The sequence below is a fragment of the Tupaia chinensis genome, unplaced genomic scaffold, assembly GCF_000334495.1.
Source record: "Tupaia chinensis unplaced genomic scaffold, TupChi_1.0 Scaffold150166_1, whole genome shotgun sequence".
In the NCBI taxonomy this organism is placed as follows: domain Eukaryota; kingdom Metazoa; phylum Chordata; class Mammalia; order Scandentia; family Tupaiidae; genus Tupaia; species Tupaia belangeri.
This window is the reverse complement of record NW_006210004.1, coordinates 187,827-213,741: the sequence shown is the minus strand read 5'-3', so window position 1 is coordinate 213,741 and position 25,915 is coordinate 187,827. Positions and strand designations below refer to the sequence as shown.

At 48.7% G+C, this 25,915-nt stretch overlaps 1 protein-coding gene across 1 annotated transcript; it reads right to left on the bottom strand.

Moving 5' to 3' along the window:
* Nucleotides 1-1,448: 1,448 nt before the first annotated feature.
* CRTAP (cartilage associated protein) lies at nucleotides 1,449-23,360 on the bottom strand. The gene is made up of 7 exons (XM_006171954.3): nucleotides 22,823-23,360; nucleotides 16,527-16,676; nucleotides 12,467-12,638; nucleotides 9,077-9,205; nucleotides 7,602-7,747; nucleotides 5,643-5,726; nucleotides 1,449-2,679 (listed from the first exon to the last, which is right to left on the bottom strand). Exons 1-7 carry the CDS (start codon nucleotides 23,288-23,290, stop codon nucleotides 2,626-2,628), a joined length of 1,203 nt encoding a protein of 400 aa, XP_006172016.1. The 5' UTR covers nucleotides 23,291-23,360; the 3' UTR covers nucleotides 1,449-2,625.
* Nucleotides 23,361-25,915: the final 2,555 nt, after the last annotated feature.

Here is a 25,915-nt window from a genome sequence, read left to right as displayed (position 1 = left end):
GATCTCTCATGTCCCAGAGACCCCAGGGCTCTGCCCTTGGCCCTTTTCAGTCGTTTCTCAATATAGACGCACAGTCTAGGAGGTCCCATTGCACCTCATGGCTTTCCATTCCAAGGGCAGGTTGGTGCTTGGTGCTCGGCAGTGGGCTCTGTGGAGCTCCTGGATCCCTTCCAGGGCAGCTACAGTGATGTGAGCTGCCTGGGTTCCAGCCCCTTCACCAGAGAATCGCCCTCAGCTGAAGCCACTTGCCTTCAAAGGTCCCTTTGCCCCCAGGGGACATGCAGTAGCTGATAACTGACTGACAGAGGCTCCCAGATTTCTCTTGAGAGCAGCCCGTGCAACCAGATCTGTCTCAGGTTCTGCTGGGACCTGGCCCAAGACACTCTTCCAATTTTATTTGCAGATTTGCAGGCTAAAATCTCCCATCCCAGCCTCAGAGTCTGCACTGCACCAACTTTTTTTTTTTGAGACGTTTTTGGTATAGGGTGCATGCACTCGCCAGAAAGAGAGAGACAGAGAGATAGAAAGTGAGAAATCACCCCGTAGGGGGAATGGCCATGCCGCAGTCCCTTCTCCTCCATTCCCTTCTTGGGATTTTGGGCACGCACGCACACATGCCTGGCATGACTTTTAAGCCGCTGGGTCTGGGACTCAAACCACAGTCAACTACATGGAAGTCCAGTGACATAAGCATGACCCCATCTGCTGGTCCCAGTCTAATGTCACCTTCTTAGTGAGACCTTCCCTGATCATCCTATTGAAAACTGCGGCCTCAGGCCAGCACTATGTAGCTCACTGGCTAAAGGGAGCTGGATCCCACAAGGCTGACAGCGGTTAGAATCCTGGCCCAGTGGCTTGAAAAATACATGAGGTGTATGCGCCCGTGTGCTCAAATCCCAACAGCATGGAAAAATGAAGGGATTGTAGTGTGACCATGCCTCCCACTGGGGGGATGCTTTTTCCCTATATTACTCTGTCTCTCTCTGGTGGGAGCACGCACCCTCTGACAGCTATAAAACACACAAAAAGCAAAACAACACTGTCACCTCGACTCTGGCACTCCTTATTGGGACAGGTTGACCGCTGGAAGATTTTGGAGATACAAGTGTTAGGAAAAGCCATGCTTCTTACCCTACACCGTATACCCAACTGGTTTTTCCTGGAGGGCCAGGTCTGTCCCCAGGGGATGTCCCACAGCCAATAACTGACTGAGAGAGGCCTTCAGGTTTCCTTTGGGAGCACCCCACCACAGACCGTGTGCATTCAGACCCCGTCAGGCTCTGCTGGGGACCTGACCTGAGAAAACCCTCCGATTTTCTCATGACCACTTCGCAGGCAGATCGAGTGAAGGCGCAAAGAGACTGGGAGAAGTTGAGCTTTTGTCTGTCATCGTCTTTCCTGGACGGGGAGTAAAGAGACTAAAACCTGGAAGCGCAGAGAGGCCACAATAGGTTTTTCACAATGACTGTCTTTTAGAAATGTTTTTCTTATTTAAAAAATAATACTGATTTTCAGGGAACAAAGGAAAACAAATGACTGAAGACTCTTCAAACCAAAAAGGTGAGAAAGGCAGGTATGAATCTGGGGAGTCAGGTGTGAACATGGAAAGGACAGGTGTGAACACAGGGAAGGTAGGTGTGAAGGTGGGGAGACAGGTATGGCACGGAGAAGTCAGGTGTGAACACAGGAAGTCCAGTGCGAACATGAAGAATACAGGTGTGAACACAGGGAAGTCCAGGGCGAACACGGAGAAGACAGGTGTGGACACAGGGAAGTCGGTGTGAACATGGAGAAGACAGGTGTGGACACAGGGAAGTCGGTGTGAAGATGGAGAAGACAGGTGTGGACACAGGGAAGTCCAGGGTGAACACGGAGAAGACAGGTGTGGGCACAGGGAAGTCAGTGTGAACATGGAGAAGACAGGTGTGGACACAGGGAAGTCGGTGTGAACATGGAGAAGACAGGTGTGGACACAGGGAAGTCCAGGGCGAACACGGAGAAGACAGGTGTGGGCACAGGGAAGTCAGTGTGAACATGGAGAAGACAGGTGTGGACACAGGGAAGTCGGTGTGAAGATGGGAAGCTAGATGTGAATGTGGAGAAGACAGGCGTGAATACAGGAGAGATGGCTGTGAAGATGGGAGACATGTAATGACTACACGTGTGAACATGTAGAAAACCAGTACAAACATAGGGAAGACAGTAGTGAACAAGAGGAAGATGAAGGTGAAGATGGGAAGACAGGTGTGAACATGTGGAAGACAGGTGTGAACATGGGGAGGCAGGTGTGAACATGGGGATGCAGGTGTGAAGACCAGAAGGTAGGTGTGAACATGTGGAAGACAGGTGTGAACATGGGGAGGCAGGTATGAAGACCAGAAGGTAGGTGTGAACATGTGGAAGACAGGTGTGAACATGGGAGGCAGGTGTGAAGACCAGAAAGTGGGTGAGAACATGGGAAGGCAGGCGCACCCCGGATTAGATGAGGTGAGCAAGACGGAGGTTTCCCTTTCACTTTCTACAGTAACGAGAAGGCTCTGAGAAAGCAACGCCCGGGCTATTGGAGAAGGGGGGACAAAGACTCTGTTTCCTGAACATCAAGAGGAAGCCTCTGGTGGTGGTGGTCTAGCTGGTCTCCTCCAGTTCCAAGAGGTCATCCACGTATTCCACGACCTCCCCCTGTAAGAGACAACAGGACACCTATTAGGTGGCTGCCGGGCAGGGAAAGTTCCAGTACGCAGAGTCGGCTTCCACGAGGCCGCTGCCAGCTGTCCCCATGGGCAGAAGGTTTTCTCCACTGCCAGGGCCCAGAGGACCTGACTGCCCCATGGAGGGGACCGTAGCTTTTACTTCACATGAACTTGGTGTCGAGTGCTCGGCGGCCCCCACAGATCGCCTGTGTGGAGAGACCATCAGCCACCCTCTTAGAGGCCCCACGTAGTGCCCCCTCCTCTGTGCGTCTCTCCCTTTCTTCTCCCATTTGCAGTTCTCTCACCAGAACACTTTCCATTCCCTTTCAGCCTCAATCACCAGTCCACAGACTTTTCTTTCTTTCTTCTTCTTCTTTTTTCAATTTGCCAGAAGATGTGTGTCCTCATTCAAGAGGCAGAGAGGGAGGGAAAATGAAAAAGCATCCCCTAGGGAGCATGATCATGCCATAATCCCTTCGTCTCCATTTCTCCCTTCTTTGGGGATTCTGGGCATATACATATATGTGCCTGTTGTGTTTCTCAAGCCACCATGTCTGGGACTTGAACTGTGCAGTTGGCCATGTGGGACCCACCTTTACTACCACCCCACCAGCTGGCCCAGACCACGAGCTTCTCAAGGACCAGAGTCTGAGTGGATTTTTAATTTCCCCAGAGCATGGCATACAGGACTTTCTCAATAAACGTGTTAAAGGATGACACTGGCGTGCATGTGTCACGCTGCTGGTGCGGTTGAGGCCAAGAGTCAAAGAGAGACTCTTGGGGACAATGGAAACCACCAGACTCCCTCCTTCTGCAATCAGCCCTAAACCTCTACCTGAAGCAGCCCAGGGACCAGCCCTATGGCATAGTCGTTAAGGGAACTGGATCCTACGTGGCTGACCATGCCCTGGCAGTTTGAAAGTCACATCAGGAGTACTAGTAGATGGTACAATGGTTACGTCACTGGACTCCCACACAGTCGACTGCAGTTTGAGGCCCAGACCCAGTGGTTTAAAACTCACACCAGGCCCAAGTGCATGCATGCCCAAAATCCTGATTGGAGAATGGAGGAGAAGGGATTGCAGCTATGGGTGGCCATCCCCCTAGGGGGTAATTTCTCATTTTCTGTCTCTCTCTCTCTCTGTTTCTCCCGTGAGCACACATGCCCTATAGCAAAAAGTTTCGGGACCAGCAGTTGGTGTAATGGCTATGTTGTTTGATTCCCATGTACTCGACTATGGTTCGAGTCCCAGGGCATGTGTGCGTGCGTGCCCAAGATCCCAAGAGGAGAATGGAGGAGAAGGGTTTGCAGCATGGTCATCCCCCCTGGGGGGATGATTTCTTGCTTTCTGTCTCTCTGTCTCTCTGTCTTTCTGGCGAGAACACAGGCCCTATAGCAAAAACCTCTCCCCCATAAAACAAACCTCCTCCCCAAAAAAAAAAAAAAAAAGAAAGAAAACAAAAAAAGCTGTGGTTTGGTTGCTTTCTGGACCCTACAGGAAAACACGGAGGCCGTCCATGGGCGGCCACCACATCTGTTCAGCGAGTTACTGTTCCCTGCTGTGCGACTGCTGTGCAGGGGATGAGGACAGTTTCCTTTTAGCTCTCTAGTCGCTAATCACGTATCCTAGGCACTAGAGGGACGGAATCCACTCCCTGCCGGTTCCTCTCAGATCCCGGCTCAGGCACACCCACGCCCCTGCGCTCAGGCCGGCTGCTCATAGCGACGGTGCCTCTTCTCTGGGCAACTGCCCTGGATCAAAGGAGTGGCCTTACCGGGGAGGCGACACACCAACCTGTCCTGGCAGCCAATAACCAATGAGAGGGGGAGGGGGACTACAAAGGCGGGTACAATTCTGGGGTGCAAGTCACGCTCAGAATTCCCCAGGATATTGGGCTGGGCCTGAAGGCTTCTGGGGCCTTCTCTCTGCTCAGCTCCTTCCTGGGTCCCTCTCTCCTTTCCTACTTGAGCGCACAGCCTCAATAAACCGCCCCAGCAAATTATGGTCCGTTTCTTTTAGACTCTCCTGAAGCAAACGACCATCAGAACCTGAAACCTGAAGCATCAGTTTCAACCCACTTCCTTTTTATTAATTAAAAAAAAAAAAAAAGTTATTGCCCAAGGATACACCTATTGCCAGAGAGAGGTAGAGAGAGAGGTAGAGGGAGAGAGGGAAAGCATCCCCCAATGGGGTGTACTTGTGCTGCAATCCCTTCTCCTCCATTTCTCCCACTCATCAGGATGCTGAGCAAGCATGTGCCCTCTGCATGGATTTCAGGCTGCTGGAGCCAGGACTCGAACCACGACTGGTCATGTGGTATCCAGCTCTCAACGCACAGCATTTAACCACTGAGCTACACAGCCAGCCCTCAGCCTGCTTTATAACATTTCTGAAAATACAATCGGCCCTCTGCACATTTTTAACCAATGTGCAAACTTTCACAAATGTGCACACACTTTTTAAAAATTAACTTGACGGGCGTGTGTGCGTGTGTGCCCAAGATCCCGAGAGGAGAATGGAGGAGAAGGGATTGTGGCATGGCCATCCCCCTGGTGGGGGGTGATTTCTCGCTTTCTGTCTCTCTGTTTCTCTCTGTCTTTCTGGTGAGTGCATGCACCCTATAGTAAAAATTTCTCTCAAAAAAAAAAAAAAAAAAAGAAAGAAAGAAAGAAAGAAAAAAAAGAGACCCTCTCTAAGGAAAGAAAAGCAAAAGAGGGCTGGATAGCACCTGGATTCCTGGAGCATCACTCCATCTGCATTTCGCTATCAGGGAAGGTGGCCTCGGCCTGGCTTTCCTAGAAAGTCGTTCTGACTCTCATTAAGACGCCCACAGCAATGGTCTCCTCGCTCAAGGTCCCCTTCTGTTTCTTATTTCAGAGACGGCGTGGCCTGCCAGCGATTTTGGTTACATTTTCTCCTCGCCAGACGTGTGCTAAGCATGAAAACTTACCTCATCATCATCCACGATGTTTTCCTTAGCAAACTCATTCAGCTCTTTCTGGAGTGTGGTCACGTTGAAGAACTGCACTGCTTCCTGTCAGACCAAACAGAGAACAGCTTACGCGGCCAGCCTTCCGAGTGAGAACTGGGGGACAGGGTGTAGGATTTCTTTCTAGGGTGATGAAAATGTCTAAAATTAGATAGGGGTGACAGCTGTCCAGCTCTGTGGATATACTAATGACCACTGAATTGTACACTTTTTAAAAAGGTAAACACTGTGGTATATAAATTATACCCAATTTTAAAAAGTGGCCAACCCCATGTGAATGAGAATTTGTGTAGGTATTTATGTAGGTAGGGAGGGCAAGATGTGGAGGAAGAGCTATTTATGACAACCCAGGACAAAATATAGAAATCTCCATGAAAATATAACTTATGGGCAAAGATGAATTAGAAAAGATCTTTTGAAAGTAATATTATAAGTAATGGTGTCTCCTGAGAACACACACAAAGCATTGAGTTTTTCCACCAAGGAATTAAATGATATTCCATCCACAAAAGAGCCCTACCATGAAGCTGTTAAAAAATAATAATGGAGGGAACCAGCAGTTAGCGTAATGGCTATGTCGCTGGACTCCCACGTAGTCGACCGCGGTTTGCGTCCCGGACCCGGTGGCTTAAAACTCACGCCGGGCGCGTGTGTGTGCGTGCCCAAGATCCTAAGAGGAGAATGAAGAAGGGACTGCGGCGTGACCATCCCCCCTGGGGGGTAATTTCTCGCTTTCTGTCTCTATGTCTCTGTCTGTCTGGCGAGCGCATGCGCCCTATAGTGAAAAACCTCTCCAAAAAAAAAAAAAAAGATAAATTTGCATTTTAATTCTATATTTCCATAAACTTTTTGAAGTCCCTTCATGCAAGAAAATGTATAGCTATAAAACAGAGAATAAAAATGTTGAGAGATTATTTCCTTTTCTTTTTTTAATTTGCTAAAGGGTGTATATACTCAACACAAAGAGACAGAGAGAGGGAAAGTAAGAAATCATCCCATAGGAGGGATGCTCACACAATGATCTTTTCTCTTCCATTCTCCTCTCAGAATTTTGGGAATGCATACATGTGTACCCGGAGTGCTATTCAAACTGCCAGGTCCAGACCTAATGGTGCAGTCAGCCATGTGGGATCCAGTGCCTTAACCACCACACTACCTGCTAGCCTGAGAATTTACTTATTTTTTTGAGAGATTTTTGCCATAGGGAGTGTACACTCACCAGAGAGACAGAGAGAGACAGAGAGCCAGAAAGCAAGAAATCATCACCCACAAGGGGGATGGCCACGCTGCAGTCCCTTGTCTTCCGTTCTCCTCTTGCAATTTTGGGCACGCACGCACGCACATGTGCCCAGTGTGAGTTTCAAGCTGCTGGGTCCAGGATTTGAGCCGCAGTCGGCCATATGGGAGTCCAACGCCTTAACCACTAGACCACCTGCTGGCCTTGAGAATTTCACTTTTTAATAATTTTTTTTTATTGTCAGTTGGCACATGCACTCACCAGAGAGAGAAAGAAAGAGGACCCTTTGATGGGGCATGGTTATGCCTCAATCCTTTTCCTTCATTTCTTCATCTCATCAGGATTTGGAGCCCCCCCCAGCCCCCCAACACACACACCTGGTATGTTTTTCAAGCTGCCAGGTCTGAGATCCAAACCACAGTCAGCCACGCGGGATCCAGCTTTCGGTGCACCGCACTTAACCACTAAGCTACAGAGCTGGCCCAAGAATTTCACTTTCTAAATAAAATAATTCTGCAGTGCTTGCACTCTGTAGGTTTTAGGGATTCCAAAGTCAGAATAAAGCAGTAAAATGATAAAGGACAACATCGACAGGAAAAAAAGTGAGTTTTCTTCCATTTCTCTTCAGGGCAAGGCAGGCCCCGGAAAGCAAGAGTGCGAGGGAGGAAGAGGAAGGCCCTTACCGGTCTGGGCTGGAAGTGCTCGTCCGAGAGTCCCCACTTGTCCCTGTGGTACTGGTAATACACCAGGTTCTGCTGCATGACCTTGTCGCTCGGGTCAAAGAGCAGGTAACTGACCGCACACGGGGCCGCGTTCTCCAGGTCATTCACTGGACAGGGAAAAACAGGATGGAGGAAACCAGCAGACTGTGCCCTGCAGCCCTCCAGCAGCCCCTCTTCCTGAAGCTCAGCGTCCTGAGGAAAATGGTCATGAGGGTCGGCCCCGTAGAGGAGCTGGAGCCCACGTGGCCGACCATGGTTCGAATCTCAGCTCTAGCAACTTAAAAAACACGCTGGGCCCATGGACATGTGTGCTCTGAATCTCAACAGGATGACATGGCGGAGAAGGGATTACGGCATGGCCATTCCCCATGGGGGGACACCTTCTCCACCTCCCTCTCTGTCTCTGGCAAGCACCCACACCCACAATAAAAATATGCTAAAAGAAAGCCAAAAAAAAAGTCATAAACAAGCCTCTTCTCTGCATTTCTTCTTCAGAAAGCCTGACTGACCAGAATCAGCCTCGAGGGGCAGCTCAGACAGGCTCCGTAGAAGCCAGCAGGCCAGTTTCCAACATGGAAGGTGCCTGTCAGCCAGGTGCCCTTGCAGAAATGCCCATTTCTCAGAGCCAGCAAGTGACGTGGTGGTTAAGGGCACTGAACCCCCACATGGCTGACTGCGGTTTGAGTCCCGGGCCTGGCGACTTGCTTTCTCACTTCCCTCCTCTCTCTCTCTTACTCTGTCCCTCTAGTCAAATTAAAATAAATAAACATATAAATAAATAAAGTTAAATAATTCTTTAAAAATAAAAAAAGGAAGAAATGTCCATTTCTACTCAGGGTCTGGTGACCAGAGCTAGTTGGCCCCTCGAGTTGGGGAAGGTTACATGCCATGGGCTGGGCTGTCCTGGGGCTGAGGGAGGGAGGGTGGACGTGCTGATCAGGGCCTTCAGTGCCTAAACCCTGTCTGAATGGCACTATGGCCTCCAGACATAGGCAGGCTCTCCTATGGTTAAACCAGACCTGGGACACTCAGGGGACTGGAGACCTTTCTGCTGGAAGAGATCTGGAAAGTCACCTGGTCTTGCCATCTCCCTTGGGATTTGCCTTGCAGATATGGGGAGAGGTAGAGAGAATAAGACACAGCCTCTGGGTATTTATTCTGGCACATTCCACCCCCATTTACAAGTTAGGAACCCTACATTACTAAAGGTTTGGTTGGCAGGAGTAGCCAAAGCTTGAGTATAAATAAATCGTGCCACCCAGCGGTTATTTCTTGTAATGACAACTCGAAAACAGCTGTGAGGCGTGCACTATTCACAGGGCCATGGCCCACGGAGGCTCTCAACCATAGGTGAGGGTTACCTCTGTTACAGACGGGAAAGCGGAGTCTTAGAAGCACTAAGTACCTCGCCCAAGCGCTCACAGAAGAGTACTTACACTTATAATAAGCAAACTGTAGATAATGGTACATGGTTGCCACAAACTTCTCAACCGGATAGCCTCCTATGACAGGAGTGAGGTTCTCTTCACACTGTATCTTGCATTGCAGAACTTCTATGTAGTGATCTGAGAAAACACACGGAAATTTTCAGAGCACCGCATTCACTACTTTCTTCTTCTTCTTTTGTTTTTTGGAGAGGTTTTTTTTTTTTCTTCTTTTTTTAAGAATTATTTTATTTAACTTTTTTTTTTTTTTTTTTTTGATAAGAGAGGGACAGAGTAAGAGAGAGAGGGAAAGTGAGAAAGCAAGCCTCCAGGTCTGGGACTCGAACCACGGTCAGCCATGTGGGAGTCCAGCGTCCTTAACCACCACACCTGCACCCCCATGGGGCATGGTCACACTGCAATCCCATCTCCTCCATCTCTCCCTCCTATTGGGATTTTGGGTACGCAAGCTCATATGCCTGGCATCTTTTTGAAGTTGCCAGGTTCAGGACTCACATGTGGGATCCAGAAACCCTAATCACCATGCCAACAGCTGGCAAAAATAAATAAATAAATACATAGTCTTAAAATAAATAAATAAATTATAGTACATATGAACAAGATAATCTATACAGTCTTTAAAAGAGAATAAGGTGGCCTTTTGGCCATCTTCCAGTAATTAACCGAAATGACGAGCACAGAGAAAAGAGGAAGAATATGTATGTTCTCTAGGCCTTTTAGAAAACATGGAGTGGTTGGGGCCAACAGATGGCACGGTGGTTCAGGGCACCAAACTCCCACATGGCCGACCATGGTTTGAGTCCCAGACCTGGCAGCTTGCTTTCTCACTCTCTCTGTCCCTCTATCTCTCTCTGCCTCTCTCTCATCAAATAAAAATAAATGAAGAGAAAAGCAGGGGGCCTGGGCTGTGTCGGCGATGCGGAGCTCCCGTCAGTCCAAGATGGCAGAGGTGGAGGAGACACTAAAGCGACTTCAGAGTCAGAAAGGAGTGCAGGGACTCATCGTGGTGAACACAGAAGGCACTCCCATCAAGAGCACCATGGACAACCCCACCACCACACAGTACACCAACCTCACGCACAACTTCATCCCAAAGGCACAGAGCACTGTGCGTGAAATCAACCCACAGAACGACCTGACCTTCCTTCGAATTTGCATGGTTCAAATCCCAGATCAAGCAGCTTAAAAATCACGCCAGGTACATGTACATGTGTTCCCAACATCCTGAGAAGAGACTAGAGAAGAAGAGATGGTGGCGTGGCCATCGCCACTGGGAGGTGATTTCTCACTTTCCCTCTCTCTTTCTCTGTCTCTCTCTGAACATACACACCCTATAGCAAAACCTGAAAAATAAATAAATAAATAAATAAATAAATAAATAAATGATGTATATAAACTTTTTCTCTCTCTCTTTTTTTCTTTTTTGGAGAGGTTTTTGCTATAGGGCATGTGCGCTCACCAGAAAGACAGAGAGACACAGAGAGACAGAAAGCGAGAAATCACCCCCCCCCCAAGGGGAGATGGCCATGCTACGATCCCTTCTCCTTCACTCTCCTCTCGGGATCTTGGGCATGCATGCACACGCAACCGGCATGAGTTTAAGCCACGGGTCCGGGACTCAAACTGCGGTTGACTACATGGGAGTTCCAGTGACATAGCCATTACACCAACTGCTGATCACAACTTTTTAAACTAGTAATGCTACCTCCATAGACATTAAAAAAATATTTTCAAACTTACAAAAAAAAAAAAAAAAAAAGCCTGGGCCAACAGGTAGCATATGACTGGCCATGGTTTTCGTCGGACCCAGTGGCTTAAAACTTACACTGGATTGGGAACCCCCTCCTGTCTCTCTCTAGCAAGTGCATTCTCCGGCAACGTGAAAAGAAAGAAAGTTGGTGGCATGGTGTCGGAGGCAGCCTGATCCCACATGGTCGACTGCACAGTTAAGAGTCCCATGATTTTCTTTTAAAAAAAAATTATTTATTTCATTTTATTGATTCATTCACTTATTTTAATTTGACCAGAGAGAGATAGAGAAAGAGAGAGAGGGAAAAGAGAAAGTGAGAAAGTAAGCCATCAGGTCTGGGACTCAAACTGTGGTCGGCCATGTGGGAGTGTCCAGAGCCTTAACCACCATGCCACCTGCTGGCCCCAAGAGTCCCATGATTTTTTTTTTTGGGGGGGGGAGAAATTTTCACTAGAGGGCACGTGCGGTCGCCAGACAGACAGAGAGAGACATAGAGACAGAAAGCGAGAAATCACCCCCCAGGGGGGATGGTCACACCGCAATCCCTTCTCCTCCATTCTCCTCTCAGGATCTTGGGCACGCACGCACACGCGCCCGGCGTAAGTTTTAAGCCACTGGGTCCTGGACGCGAACCGCGGTCGACTACGTGGGAGTCCAGCAACATAGCCATTACGCTAACTGCTGCTTCTAAGAGTCCCATGATTTTCAAGCCACCAGGCACATGTGTGTGTGCCCAAAATCCAAAGACGAGCATAGAGGAAAAAGGATTGCAGCGTGGTCATCCCCTCTGGGGGGTGATTTCTCACGATCCCTCTCCGTGTCTCTCTTCAGCAAGCACGCATACCCTATTATTTAAAAATAACAATAATAAAGAAAAGACAATTTCAAAAAGCGACCTTAGTAATGATTACTTAAAGGTTTATTACGTTATTCAGTCTATTGGGTCATCAAGAAAGTCATGATGCATTTTTGCATAGAAGAACAAAAAATGCGGCATGACTTCCCCGATGACCTAATACCTCTGTGTGTGCTGGAAAATCCCCATAATCAAAGTTAGCTCATTAACACGAGTCCCTGAGTTGCTCTAGGGCCCATGTGCATTTTTCCAAAAGCCTGTGGAAAACCTGTAATTGAGCAGAGCTGACGTGATGGGCTTCCCCTGCGAGACTGCGCTTGAACCAACTCTCAGCTCTTTGGCCAGAAGGCCCTGCCAGGTGAAGGCTCATTGGTCCTGAATGTTTAAGTTTAAAGTTTCCAGAAGGCTGGCCCCATAGCCTAGTGGTTAAGAGAGCTGGATCCCACATGGCCGACTGCAGTCTGAATCCCAGCCTGGGAGTTTGTAAAATATTTCAGGCGTATGTGTTCAAAATCCTAACAGGATGAAGAAATGGAGAAGGGTTTGCAGCATGACCACACTCCACTGGGGCGGGGAGGGGATGCTTTCTCTCTCTCCCTCTTTCTCTGTCTCTCTCTAGTGAGTACACATGCCTTCTGGCTATTAAAAATATAAGTTCCTCAGAGCCACTCCAGGCACCTGGCGGTATGCAGACAGAGCACACGTCTACGGAAGACAGCTTCCAGACGGGGAGCCATCCCATTTCCCTCTAGGACCGTTTACCTCCAGCACCAACCTGCTATGGAAAGGTAGAAGTCCTTGAAGTCCTTGATCTCCCTGGAGCCCTCACAGGATGCAAGACACTCGTAAAAGGCTTTGAAGAAGTCAGGAAGGGCCAGCTCCATGTCGGTGATGGAGGTTCTCCAGTTTTCGCCATTGTACGCCCGCACTGCTCGGACGAACAGGCTCTGAAAAGCAGAGGGAGCTGGGGAAGTTGGCTCTGGGCATGAAGGGAGACAGACATGTCCACTGCAAAGGAATCCAGGGGCTGGACAGTGGCACAGTGATAAAATCTAATGTTCTGCAAGGCAATCCCACTTGGGACGGTTCCCAGTTCAAGTCCAGAGACCCCTCCCCAGAGTACACGGTGCACACACTTGCCAGGTGGGCCAGTTGAAGGCTAGGGATGGACTGAGGTGCTAGTACTCTGTTGCAGTTTCTCTCTCTCTTGTATTCAGCAAAGAAATAAATAAACTAAAAACAACCATTAAAGGGGCCAGCCTGGACTGTGGTGGCTAAGGTGGCTGGATCCCATATGGCTGACTGTACAATTCAAGTCCCTGACCCAGCAGATTGACAAACACACCAGCTACATACATGTGTATGTGTGCCAAAAATCCCAAGAGGAGAATGGAGGAGAAGGGGCTGTGGGGTGGCCATTCCCTCTGGAGGGTGATTTCTCACTTTCTCACATGTGTCCTGTGTGCAAGTCCATGTGCCTTATGGCAAAAATCTTTTAAAAAGGGGCCAGCAGTTAGCGTAATGGCTATGTCGCTGGACTGCCACATAGTCGACCGTGGTTCGTGTCCCGGACCCAGTGGCTTAAAACTCTGGCCAGACGCATGTGCGTGCGTGCCCAGGATCCTGAGAGGAGAATGGAGGAGAAGGGATTGTGGTGTGGCCATCCCCCCTGAGGAGTGATTTCTCGCTTTCTGTCTCTCTGTCTCTGTCTGTCTTTCTGACGAGCACACGTGTCCTGTAGCAAAAAAAAAAGAAAACCTCCCCCCCCAAAAAAATATATATAGTGTGCATGTATATATATATTTATATTTATATTTAAGGAGAAGATGTAAGATTGAAAGTGACTGACATCCCACTGCCTCCAACAGTGAAGCAGGAAATAGGACTACTGGCCAGCACTTGGGTGGTTAAGGTAGCTGAATTCCACATGACTAGCCACATGGTTTGAATCCCGGCCCTTGAAAAACATGCCAGGCCTGGGAACCAGCAGTTAGCGTAATGGCTATGTCGCTGGACTCCCACGTAGTCGACCGCGGTTCGTGTCCCGGACCCGGTGGCTTAAAACTCACGCCGGGCGCGTGTGCGTGCGTGCCCAAGATCCCGAGAGGAGAATGGAGGAGAAGGGACCACACTGTGACCATGCCCCACTGAAGAGTGCTTCCTCCCTCTCCTTCTGTCTCTCTGTCTCTCTCTGTCTGTCTGGCGAGCGCACGCGCCCTACAGTGCAAATCTCTCCAAAAAAAAAAAAAAAGAAAAAAAAAAAATGCCAGGCCTGTGTGTGGGGGGGTGCCCAGAATCCCGACAGGGTGGAGAAATGGAGGAGAAGGGACCACACTGTGACCATGCCCCACTGAAGAGTGCTTCCTCCCTCTCCTTCTGTCTCTCTGTCTCTCTCTTACAAGTGGATGTGCCTCTGGCAAACAAACAAATAAATGAGTATTTCTTAAAAGAAAGAAAAGGGGATGTCATGCATTAGCACTGTGACTGGGAAGGGTGACTGTGTGTCTGAGGATGGAAACTTCAAAGGCTTTCTTCTAATTGTTGATTGGGCCACATAAAACAGAAACAGCTAGGACTGAGGAAGTGGCTTGTCTAAAAATATATGTTTCCTAGTTTGCTCAAAAATGGAGATTTACAGTTCTACTTCTTGTGTACCTGCTCATTTCTGAATGATTTCCAAGACATGTCTTCACCCTCTTAAAATGGAATGATCAAATAGCCATTCTTTCTTTTTTTTTTAATTAACCTTATTTATTCATTCATTTATTTTAATTTGAGCAGAGAGAAACACAGCAAGAGAAAGAGGGAAAGGGAGAAAGAAAGCCACAAGGTATAGGACTCGAACTGTGATCGGCCATGTGGGAATGTCCAGTACTTTAACCACCATGCCACCTGCTGGCCCCAAATAATCATTATTTCTGAAATGTAGCATTAAAAGGAAAGGTGGCTTTAAAATCACCATGCTGAGGACCAGCAGTTGGCATAATGGCTATGTTGCTGGGCTCACATGTAGTTGACTATGGTTCGAGTCCTGGACCCGGTGGCTTAAACTCACGCCGGGCGTGTGTGTGTGCGTGCCCAAGATCCCAAGAAGAGAATGGAGAAGAAGGGGTTGTGGCGTGGCCATCCCCACTTGGGGGGTGATTTCTCACTTTCTGTCTCTCTGGCTCTCTCTGTCTTTCTGGCAAGTGCATGTACCCCATAGCAAAAAACCTTTCTCTCAAAAAAACAAAAGAAATCACCATGCTGGCCAAAGCTGCTACTCAGCAGGTGCAGGCCACATGGGCAGCCCAGCCGCCCTAAAAGCAGGCACAATGGCACATGACTGGTCCCACGTGCTCAGGGGGCTGACGCTCTCTCTCTCTGTCTCTCTCTTTTCCAGTCTGTCTCCCCTTCTCTCTCTGGCAAGTGCACACACCGTCTGGCAGTTAAAATAAGAAATAGATAAACAAATAAATACAATTTAAAAAATTATCATGAACTGTAAAACCTTATTCTTCGAGCTGGCGCAGTAGCACAGTGGTTAAGGGAATCACGGTTCAAATTCTGGCCCTGGCAGCTTGAAAAACACATGTGCCCAGAGTCTCAACAAGATAGAGAAATAGAGGAGAAGAGATTGATCCCATTTGGGGTGCTTTCTCTCTCTCTCTCTCTCTCTTTCTGTTTCATTCTCTCACCCTCCCTACCTCTCATTTTCTCTCTCTTACATACACTCTCTTTCTCAGGTGCACATACATTCTGACAAATGAAAAAAAATTTTTTTTAATTAAGAAACTTATTCTTAGAAAGTCAATTACTTCAGGGCCAGAGGGTGATGTGGTGGTTAAGGAGCTAGATTCCTATATGGCCCACTACAGTTTCAGTCCCAGGCCCGGCAGCTTGAAAATCACACCTAGTGTGAGCATGCGTGTACGTGTGTGTGTGTGTGTGTGTGCGTGTGTGTCTGTGTGTGTGTGTATGTGTACCCAAAATCCCAACAGGAGAGTGGAGCAGAATGGATTGTGGCATGGCCATACTGCCTTGGGGGTGAGTTCTCACTTTCTTTCTCTCTGGCTCTCCCTGATGAGTGTACATCCTCCATACCCTGATAAAAACCTTAAAAAAAAAAAAAAAAAGAGAGAGAGAGAGAGATAATCATTTCTATTGTAATATTCATCAAGTATCACCAAAAGTCCCTAGGAGTTCTCGGATGTCCAATTCCTAGCCCACTCTAGGAGCAGGTGTGACGGTGCATGCCTGTGGTCCCAGCTACTCGGGAGCCTGAGGCAGGAAAATCGTGACATAGTGAAATCCAGTGTTTTGTTTTGTTTTGTTTGTTTATTTTAAATTTATTTAAATTTATTTTATTTATTTATTTAAATTTCTTTCTACAAAGATTTTTGCTATAGGGCGTGTGCACTCGCCAGAGAGATAGAGACAGAAAAGGAGATCTCACCCCCCATGGGGATGGCCACATCGCAACCCCTTCTTCATTCTCTTCTCAGGATTTTGGGCACACACACAGATGCTCCCAGTATGTGTTTAAGCCACCAGATCCAGGACTCAAACTGTGGTCAACTACATGGGAATCCAGCGCTGTAACCACTCTGCCATCTATCTGCTGGTCCTGAACCCCATGTTGTTTTTCGTTTTTAAAAAGAAACCATCTCAGAATGTAAAAATGTATCTGTAAACAGCTCAACTTTGTACTTAAACACCAATCATTTCTATTATCACAACATTCATCAAACGTCACCAAAAACCACTGGCAGGCCTTAGCGGTCCATAGCTAGTCATGGAAACACACTTCAACAACACACGCCGCACCAACCATTGGGGAAACATTTCGAACATACCTCGTACGACTTGGTTTCCAAGTCCTTAATGTAGTCCTCGGCTCCGGGCAAGCTCTTGTAATACGCCATGTTTCTCTTCATCATTTCATCGTCGGGATGCTTCAGTAGGAAGGTGTGAGCCGCCGCGATGGCTTTCGGGAGATTATTTGCCTAAGTACAAAGAAGAGAGGTGAAAGCTCCTTGAAGGCCCAGCCTGGTGGCACAGTCAGCCCAGCTCTGAACTGCAGTGCTGGAGGTGCATGAATGTGGGTTTGGATTTGCAGGTCGGCCTGAAAATTGTCAGGCACACATGTGGGCACCCACGATCCCAAAGAGCTAGAGGGTTCCCAGGGGGTAGTGGCATGAAGAGACCCTACTGGGGTGCTCCTTTCTCTTTCTTTCTCATCTGAGCATGCACACAGAAATGCTCTCTGTTATTAAAAAAAAAAAAAAAAAGAAGAGAAGAACAGAAAAACTACTCAATAGGTGCTGAACAGTGATGTTTATAAAAAAGAATGTCCGTGGGACCAGCAGCTGGTGTAATGGCTATGTCGCTGGACTCCCATGTAGTCGACCGCAGTTCGAGTCCCGGACCCAGTGGCTTAAACTCATGCCGGGCATGCATGCCCACAATCTGAGAGGACAATGGAGAAGAAGGGATTGTGGCATGGCCATCCCTCCTAGGGGGTGATTTCTCGCTTTCTATCTCTCTGTCTTTCTGGCGAGCACACGCGCCCTTATAGCAAAAACCTCTCAAAAAAAGAAAAAGAAAATGTCAGAGCCATCAGATGGCACAGTGGTTATGTTGCTGGACTACTATATGGCCAACCAGGTTTGAGTCCCAGTCCCAGTGGCTTGAAAATCACACTGGGCACGTGTGCACATGTGCCCAAGATCCCAGGAAGAGAATGGAAGAGAAGGAACTGCAGCGTGGCCATTCCCCCTAGAGGGCGATTTCTCACTTTCCCTCTCACTGTCTCTGTCTCTCTCTTACCCTCTGGCGCACACATACGCCCTATGGCAAAAACCTCTAAAAAATAAAATTAAAATTAAAAAGAATGTCCTGGGTTAGCCTGGTGTTATGACACCATCCAGTAGGGGGAAGGGCAGGCATCCATACATGTGTTAGAGACCCCTTTGGACAATCCGGAGGGACACTCAGAGGAAGGGACGCGGGACTTAGATTTGGAGAAAATAAAGAGCTACTGGTATACCTCTCTGTCGCGTGAATCACAGAGTAGCACATATTCATACCAAACTGCCCCAGAATGAGACAATGGCACTTGGTACGTTGAAGAAGTAGAAGGTGGCAGTGAGGGCAGACTGCAAATGTCCCTGCTGATATGTTGGGAATGCCGGTTAGGGGCCTGTAGTGGGGCTGCCTTTGAAATAACTCTACAGAAATCTTTATGACCCTGACCGGAAAGGGGCTAGACTGGCAGCTGGAAGGAAGGAACAGGGTATGAATGCAGCCTTTTTAAAGCATTCGCCAATGAAATTAGACTACTCAGAAGATCGCTTAAAAACAGGGGCACTGAGTGGGGTTTTTAAGGCCTCTAACTTAGGATTGAGCTTTACAAAATCTAAAGAGGAAAGAGAGGTTTTATTTACTTCCACTCGGGCTCTGTCGGCTGGAACATGGAGACACATCTGGGCAGCCAGGCACCCAGCAGATTCCACGCTGGCTGGGGAGAAGGTGGTCAGCACCCACCTGCCAGGGGTTCCTGACAGCTACCTGCCCAGTGAGCACCCTACATCAGTCTTCATGCAGAGACAGGCACTGTGGTTCTGGGGAGATCAGAGAGAGTCTTTGTCCAGGCAAGGGGTCGGGGAGAGGCCTTGGGCACAGGCCAGCTCTGTCCAGCCCGGAGCACAGCAGCCACTGAGGATGTGAGAGAGGCCGCCAGCAGCGTGCTCAGTATATTCCGGACCCTAGACGTTCCCTTTCTGTCCTGACCTGTCAAGCTCTCCTGGGACAGCCTAGAGTTCAACCAGGAACAGTCTTCCATCTCTCTCGGGCTTCTTTGCAGGGACTGCTTGTGACATGCCACCTTACCAGGACCCTGACACCCCGTTACACCCGAAGAGCCACAGCCATCTACCGAATGGTTGATGCCAGTCCCCACAGCCTCCATCCACCCAGGTGCCCAGCTCGGGAGATCAACCTCTGAGTCAGAGACCTTTGAGGGTGCAGACCCTTCCCAGGATCACTCTACCACTTTCTGGAAGTTCCAAGGTTGCTGGTGGCAGAGCCTAGGAGTTTTGGCCGGACACCCTAACACTGTCTGAACCGTTAACCTCTGGAAGCCATGAGACCCTTCATTAGGTGATTCTCTAAAAATTAAAGATGAGGTTGGGACCAGCATGGCATAATAGGTATGTTGCTGGACTCCCACGTAGTCAACCGCAGTTTGAGTCCCGGATCTAGCAGCTTAAAACACACTGGGCGTGTGTAGATACGTGCCCAAGATCCCAGAGGAGAATGGAGGAGAAGGGATTGTGGCATGACCATCCCCCCGGGGGGTGATTGCTCACTTTCTGGATCACTGGGTCTCTCTGGCTCTCCAGTGAGCGCATGCGCCCTACAGCAAAAATCTCTCTCAAAAAAAAAAAAAAAAAGATGTCATGTTAACCCTTGCTGAAACACAATGGAAAGAGGCCGTCTTCAGAGTGCTCTGAGGGTTTGCCTTTCCACTGCTCAAACCACCCACAACTGAAGCAGGGGAGAGGATGGGAAGTGTAGAGCCCTTTTTTCTGAGCCTATGGGAAGATGACCATTCATTGAAGATGGCAGCCAGGGAGAAGCCACAGCTAGTGCGGAGGGCCTCAGGGTGGCTGGCAGCAGGAAAGCTGTGTGGGCTCCAGGCCAATGCGTCAGAAGCATCACCCCTTTTCTGCCAGATCACACTCCCCAGCCTCCTCGCCTCACTCTGCAGTCCAACCCGCCATCCGTATTCCTGTGGCCCACGCAAGCAATGGTCCTTGATCACAGAGATGGGAACCTGAGAAGACTATCCCAGGGACATGTACCCAAGTCCTGCCCCAGCAGGCGACACCATCTATCTTCGGCCCTCTAGTGCCAGGTAGAATGTAGGCGCATACTTAAACAAATCTGTGGGAGGACCAGCAGATGACGTAATGGTGACTGCAGTTCAAGTCCCAGATCCAGCTGCTTAAAACTTACACCAGGCATGGGGGACAAGCAGGTGGCGTAATGGCTATGTCGCTGGACTCCCATGCAGTGGACTATGGTTTAAGTCCCAGACCCAGTGGTTTAAAACTTACGCCGGGTGTGTGTACGTGCATGCCCAAGATCCCAAGAGGAGAATGGAGAAGGGATTGCAGCGTGGCCATTCCCCCTGGGGGGTGATTTCTCACTTTCTCTCTCTCTGTCTCTCTCTGTCTTTCTGCCAAGCACACGTGCCCTAGAGTAAAAAAATAAATAAATAAACTTATACCAGGCACGGGACCAGCAGTTGGCGTAATGGCTATGCTGGACTCCCACGTAGTCGACCGCAGTTCAAGTCCCAGATTCGGTGGCTTAAACTCACACCGGGCGTGTGTGCATGCATGCCCAAGATCCCGAGAGGAGAATGGAGGAGGAGGGATTGCAGTGTGGCCATCCCCCCTCGGGGGTGATTTCTCACTTTCTGTCTCTCTATCTCTCTCTGTCTTTCTGGCGAACACATATGCCTTATAGCAAAAATCTCTCAAAAAAAAAAAAAATAAGAATTTCCAATATTCTCCAGGTTCAAAAATAAATGTTTCCACCTTGATTACATGACTCAAATTTGGTTTAGACAGTATTTGCCAAAAGTTATCCAAAAAAATTAGACAAGTATTTCTTATTTTATTTAAATTTTTTTTTTCTTAAAGAGTTTTCTTTTGCTCTGGGGCATATGCACTCACTGGACAGAGACAGACAGAAAGTGAGAAATCAGCCCACAAGGGGGGGATGGCCACATGGCTATCTCTTCTCCTTCATTCTCCTCTAGGGATTTTGGGCACACACACACACACACACACACACACACACACACACTCACCTGGTGTGAGTTTTAAGCTACCAGGTCCAGGATTCCAACCGCGGTTGACTATGTGAGAATCCAATGAAGTAAGCATTACACCATCTGCTGGTCCCTAATTACTGTTATTTTTAAATTTTTGCTATAGGGCATGCGTGCTCACTAGAGAAAGACTGAGAAACAGAAAGTAAGAATGTACACCACCAGGTCCAGGACTCGAACTGTGGTCGACCATGTGGGAGTCCAGCACCTTAACCACCATGCCACCTGCTGGCCTCTAGGCAAGTGATTTTCTTTTCTTTTTTTTTTTTAAGCTTAAAAAATAGTGATTGTGGGGGCCGGCAAGTGGCATGGTGGTTAATGGCACTGGACTCCCACATGGCCGACCACGGTTCAAGTCTCGGACCTGGTGGCTTGCTTTCTCACTTCCTCTCTCTCTCTGTCTCTCTCTGATCAAACTGGAAAATAATAATGATAATAATAAATAAAGTTAAAATAAAATAATTCTTTAAAAAAAAATAGTGATTGTATGAACCAGTCCTCTGGTTCAAAACCTTCTGAGATTTTTATTAATCTCATCCCTAGGTGCTATTTAAAACGTTTTTTAAAAATTGCTAATCCAACACATAAAACTGATACTTTATATAAAACTGAAATAACCCAGCTGTTCTCCTACTTAGGGTTTTATATTATTTGATGTGTGGTTCTGTCTCCCAGAATGTGAAAAATAAGTTGTGCTCTCCGAAGATTCAAAACAAAGTTTAAAAAATAAGACCAAGTCTAGCCACAAAACAGTTAACAAAACAAATCCAAGCCCAGCCAGTCGGCACGGCAGTAGCTCTGGCTGCAATGCTGGAAACACATGAGAGGTCAGGGTGCACTTCCGCGGAGGTAGTGCCCTCCGGGTCCAGGCACCTGGATCTGGCTGGCTGGAAGGCTGGGGCGGAGGGATTTCAGCCTGAGATCCCATTTGGGGGCACTTGTCTTTCACTGTCTCTCATGGAGTAAATAAATAAACTTAAAAAAAATAAAATCAAAGTACATTCAGAGTCCAGGATTCAGCATGAATCTACTTTCCTACTTATTAAAATAAATGCAGTGGGGCTGGCAGGTGGCATGGTGGTTAAGGGCGCTGGACTCTCACATGGCCGACTGTGGTTCGAGTCCGGACCTGGCAGCTTGCTTTGTCACTTTCCCTCTCTCTCTCACTCTGTCCCTCTCTGGTCAAATTTAAATAAATAAAGTTAAAATAATTTTTTAAAAATTCTTTTAAAAATATTTTAAAATGGGACCAGTAGGTGGTCTGGTTGTCAAGGCACTAGACATTCCCACATGGCCGACAACGGTTCGTGTCCTGGACCTGGTGGCTTGCTTTCTCACTTCCCCTCTCTCGCTCTCTCTATGTCTCTCTCTGTCAAATTAAAAATAAATGAATAAATAAAATAATTATTTTAAAATTAAAAAAAAAAATAAATGCAACATATTCCTTTTAAAAATCTTTTTCAACCAGAGAAAGTAGAAATTGAGCTTTTGGCTACGTAGCCAAACTCTGAGCAGACCCACAAAGCTAAAGGCTGTTTGTCCAGTAACAGAGAATTCAACCCATTTTTAAAACTTGTGGGTCCAAGAAGACTCAAAGGAAAGAGAACTGCAATTTGAGGCTACTTTTGGCCAGCAATCACAGACCGAATTTCAGCAGCCATCAGAAGAAGGCACTGAATTGTGTTAGATTGAGAGAGAGCTCTGAGCCCCAATCCCGATGAGTCACGGTGCATGAGTTCTCATCTAGGCAAGGACGTGTCCACAGGGCACAGCCTCTGCCCTTCCCCGGCGTCACCTGCTGCCTTCTAGAAGGTGACTGGTAGCGCAGGTCCTCTTCCGCTTTATTATCCTAAGTCACCACTCCCTTGAAAGCAAGACAATTTCACTAGTACATTCAAGAAAGCGGGGCCCGCCCGCAACTAACAGGTGACATTTATCTGGAACTTTGTTGGGTGCCAGACACTGTGGGGCGTTCTAGGCACAAACTCTCCGGTTTACAACAACCCTTCAACAAGGTATTTTCCTCTCTGCTTAAGACCAAGAAGGAGGAGCAGGATTTGCAGGTAACCCTTCTGCAGGGGTGAGTGGCAAAGAGCCAGTCAAGGAAGGGCGGGGCCGGCGGCCGGGGCGCGGAGGCGGGGCCTGCGCCCGGGGAAGGGGCGGGGCCTGGTCCTGGGGCGGTGTCTGACCCTGGGGGCGGGGAGGGGGCGGGGCCTAGGAGCAGGCCGGCCACCGCTGGGGCTGACTTGCCTTGAAGTAGGCGAACGGAAACTTGTGGGGCCCGCGGCGCTGGAAGTCCGCCAGCACCTCGCGGCTGGGCTGCGACTGGCGGAAGGCTGGCAGGCCCTGCTTGCAGCGTTTAAGGCACTGAGCGCGGCGCAGCAGGCCCCCGAAGAGGCGCAGCTCGGGGTAGCCGGCGAGGCCGGGGTCGGGCTGGGGCTGGGGCGCCGCGCTGCAGTTGCGGTGGCAGAAGGCCTCGCTGTCGCGCAGCAGGCGGTGGAGCCGCAGGCTGATCTCCAGGTAGCCCACGCTCTCGGCCCAGTGCTCGCCGCTGTACTGGTCCAGCGCGTGCCTGTAGGCCGACTCCAGCGGCATCAGCTCGTCCCGCGGGAAGCTGCGGAAGCTGTAGCGCTCGTACTGGGCGCGCCCCGAGCGCAGCGCGCACCCGGCGCACAGCAGCGCCAGCAGCGCCGCGGCCGCCTGGCGCCCAGGCTCCATCGCGCCCGGCGGAAGGAAAGTAGGAAGGAAGGGAAGGAGGGAGAGGGAAGGAAAGGAAGGAGGATCGCGCTACGCGGCGGGCCGAAAGCTTGGGAGGCGGGGACGCCAGCCTCCGGCCCGCCCCGTCCGGCCGCTCCTCCCGGCGGAAAGGGTGCCCTAGGGTGGGCGTGCTGGCCACTTGGTCCGGCTTGGCCTCGTGTATTCCGGGGCTCTGCTGTTCTCTTGCTTTGGAAACCGAGCTCTGCAAGCCAGGCCTCATAGATCAGAGATTAGCCCTACTTCAGCTTTATCATCACTTGGCGAACTTGTGAAAATCTAGATTCCTGGGCCGTGCCCCCACAACTTCTGATTCGGCAGGTCTAGAGTAGGGGTTAAGGGTTTCTTCTCTTTTCTGTTGGAGAGCTTTTTCCTATAGGGCGCATACGATCACCAGAAAGATGAGAGAGAGAGAGACAGACAGACGGGGGTGATGGCCACGCCGCAATCCTTTCTCCTCCATTCTCCTCTCGGGGTCTTGGGCACGCACGCGGTGAATTGAAGTCTCTCCGTCTCTGGCGAGTGCACGCGTCCTATAGCAAAAACCTCTCCAAAAAAAAAAAAAGATTTCACTTAAGATGTCACTTGCCTGGAGATACTTCCCTTCCTTCTCTGTGTCCTCAGCTAGATCAAATTAGAATCTCAGAGACCTTGTGATGACGATTTCAGATCAAAATTGATCAAAGTGTACACTTTTTAAAAAAATTTGCTGTAGGGTGCATGCACTCGCTAGAGAGAAAGAGAGAAGACACCCCTCAAGAGAGAGGACCATGCTGCAGTCCCTTCTCCCCCATTCTCCTCTTGGGATTTTGGGCACTCACACACACACACACCCAGCATATTTTTCAAGTCACTGAGTCTAGACTCAAACTGCGCAGTCGGCGGTATGGGACCCAGCTGCCCTAACCACCTGGCCAGCACTGCACTTTAAATGTGAGCTGCTTATATGTCGATCATACCTCAATGAAGTTACTGAAAAAACAGAGAGAAACACACACACACATAACAGATTAAAACAAACCGCCTAGCCGGGCAGTGTATTCTATGGCATGGTGATCTACAATACTAAACCACATGACCAACCACAAGTTCGAGTCCCTGGATCAGCCTGAAAACATAGAAGGCATATGTAGGTGCCCAAGATCTTGAGGAGCTGGAGGTCTGGAGAAATGATATGGCAGCTTGACGAGACCCTCCTCAGGATACTTTCTCTTTCCACATGCTATCATTATAAAAAAAAAAAAAAAAAAAAAAGGAAAACAGCTAAAACAACAAAAAATCCTCACAGCCTCATGTACCTACTTGTAGTATCCATCACAGTTGCCATTTTTTTTAAATTTATTTTTGTGGGGGACCAGCAGGTGGCATGGTGGTTAAGGTGCTGGACACTCTCACATGGCCAACCATGGTTCGAGTCCTAGACCTGGTGGCTTGCTTTCTCACTTTCCTTCTCTTGATCTCTCTGTGTCTCTCTCTGGTCAAATGAAAAGTAAATGAATGAATGAATAAAATTAAATAATTCTAAAAAAGAAAAATTATTTTTGTGATCATTTGATTAATGTCTCTCTCCTCATAAGACCATGAGCTTCATAAAGGAGGCATGTGTCTGTTTTACCTTCCATTGTGTTCCCAGCGGCTCCCGGAGGGCTTGGCATGTAGTAGATGCTCAAGAAATACTTGCAGAATGAATTCAAGATATTGCTCTCAGTCATCATCGGAAAGCCTAGCGATCCACCCCCCCCGGGGGCAAAGCATTATTTACAACCCAGTGTACTTAATAAAGATGAATAGGTCAAGCAACATAAAACTAGAACAGAAAGTAAGGCAACTATTTAAATAACGTGGGATTGGGCCAGGCTGGGGCCTCGTGGGTAAGGAGCTGGATCCCACATGGCCAACTGCACCATTCAAGTCTGGACCCAGTGCTTTGGAAAACATGCTGGGCGCGTGCGCATGCATACGTACCCCAAATCCTGGAAGGTGGGAAAGGTAGAAGAGAAAGGATTGCAGCACGACCATTCCCCATGAGGGATGCTTCCTCCCTCTTCCTCTGTCTCTGCCTCTCTTCTCTCTCTGGTGAGCACAGACACTCTCCGGCAATTTTTTTCAAAAAATGTGTGATTTATGAATCATCTGGAATGTCAGAACAAAGTGGAGTGCTACATTAAGATACAAGAAATGGTGGCCTTTCTACAGAAAATACATTTATTTAAGAGAGAAAATTAAATTCAGTTGTGGTTCATTGCAAAGATGCTTTGAATCCCAACCTTCTCCACACCTACACTCCTTTGCAATCTGACTTTGCAGCTTCTCCATCAAGAGGAGGAGTTGGGGGAACCAGCAGTTAGCGTAATGGCTATGTCGCTGGACTCCCACGTAGTTGACTGCGGTTCGCATCCCGGACCTGGTGGCTTAAATCTCACGCTGGGCACGTGTGCGTGCGTGCCCAAGATCCCGAGAGGAGAATGGAGGAGAAGGGACTGCGGCGTGACCATCCCCCCTGGGGGGTGATTTCTCGCTTTCTGTCTCTATGTCTCTCTCTGTCTGTCTGGCAAGCGCACGCGCCCTATAGCAAAAACCTCTCAAAAA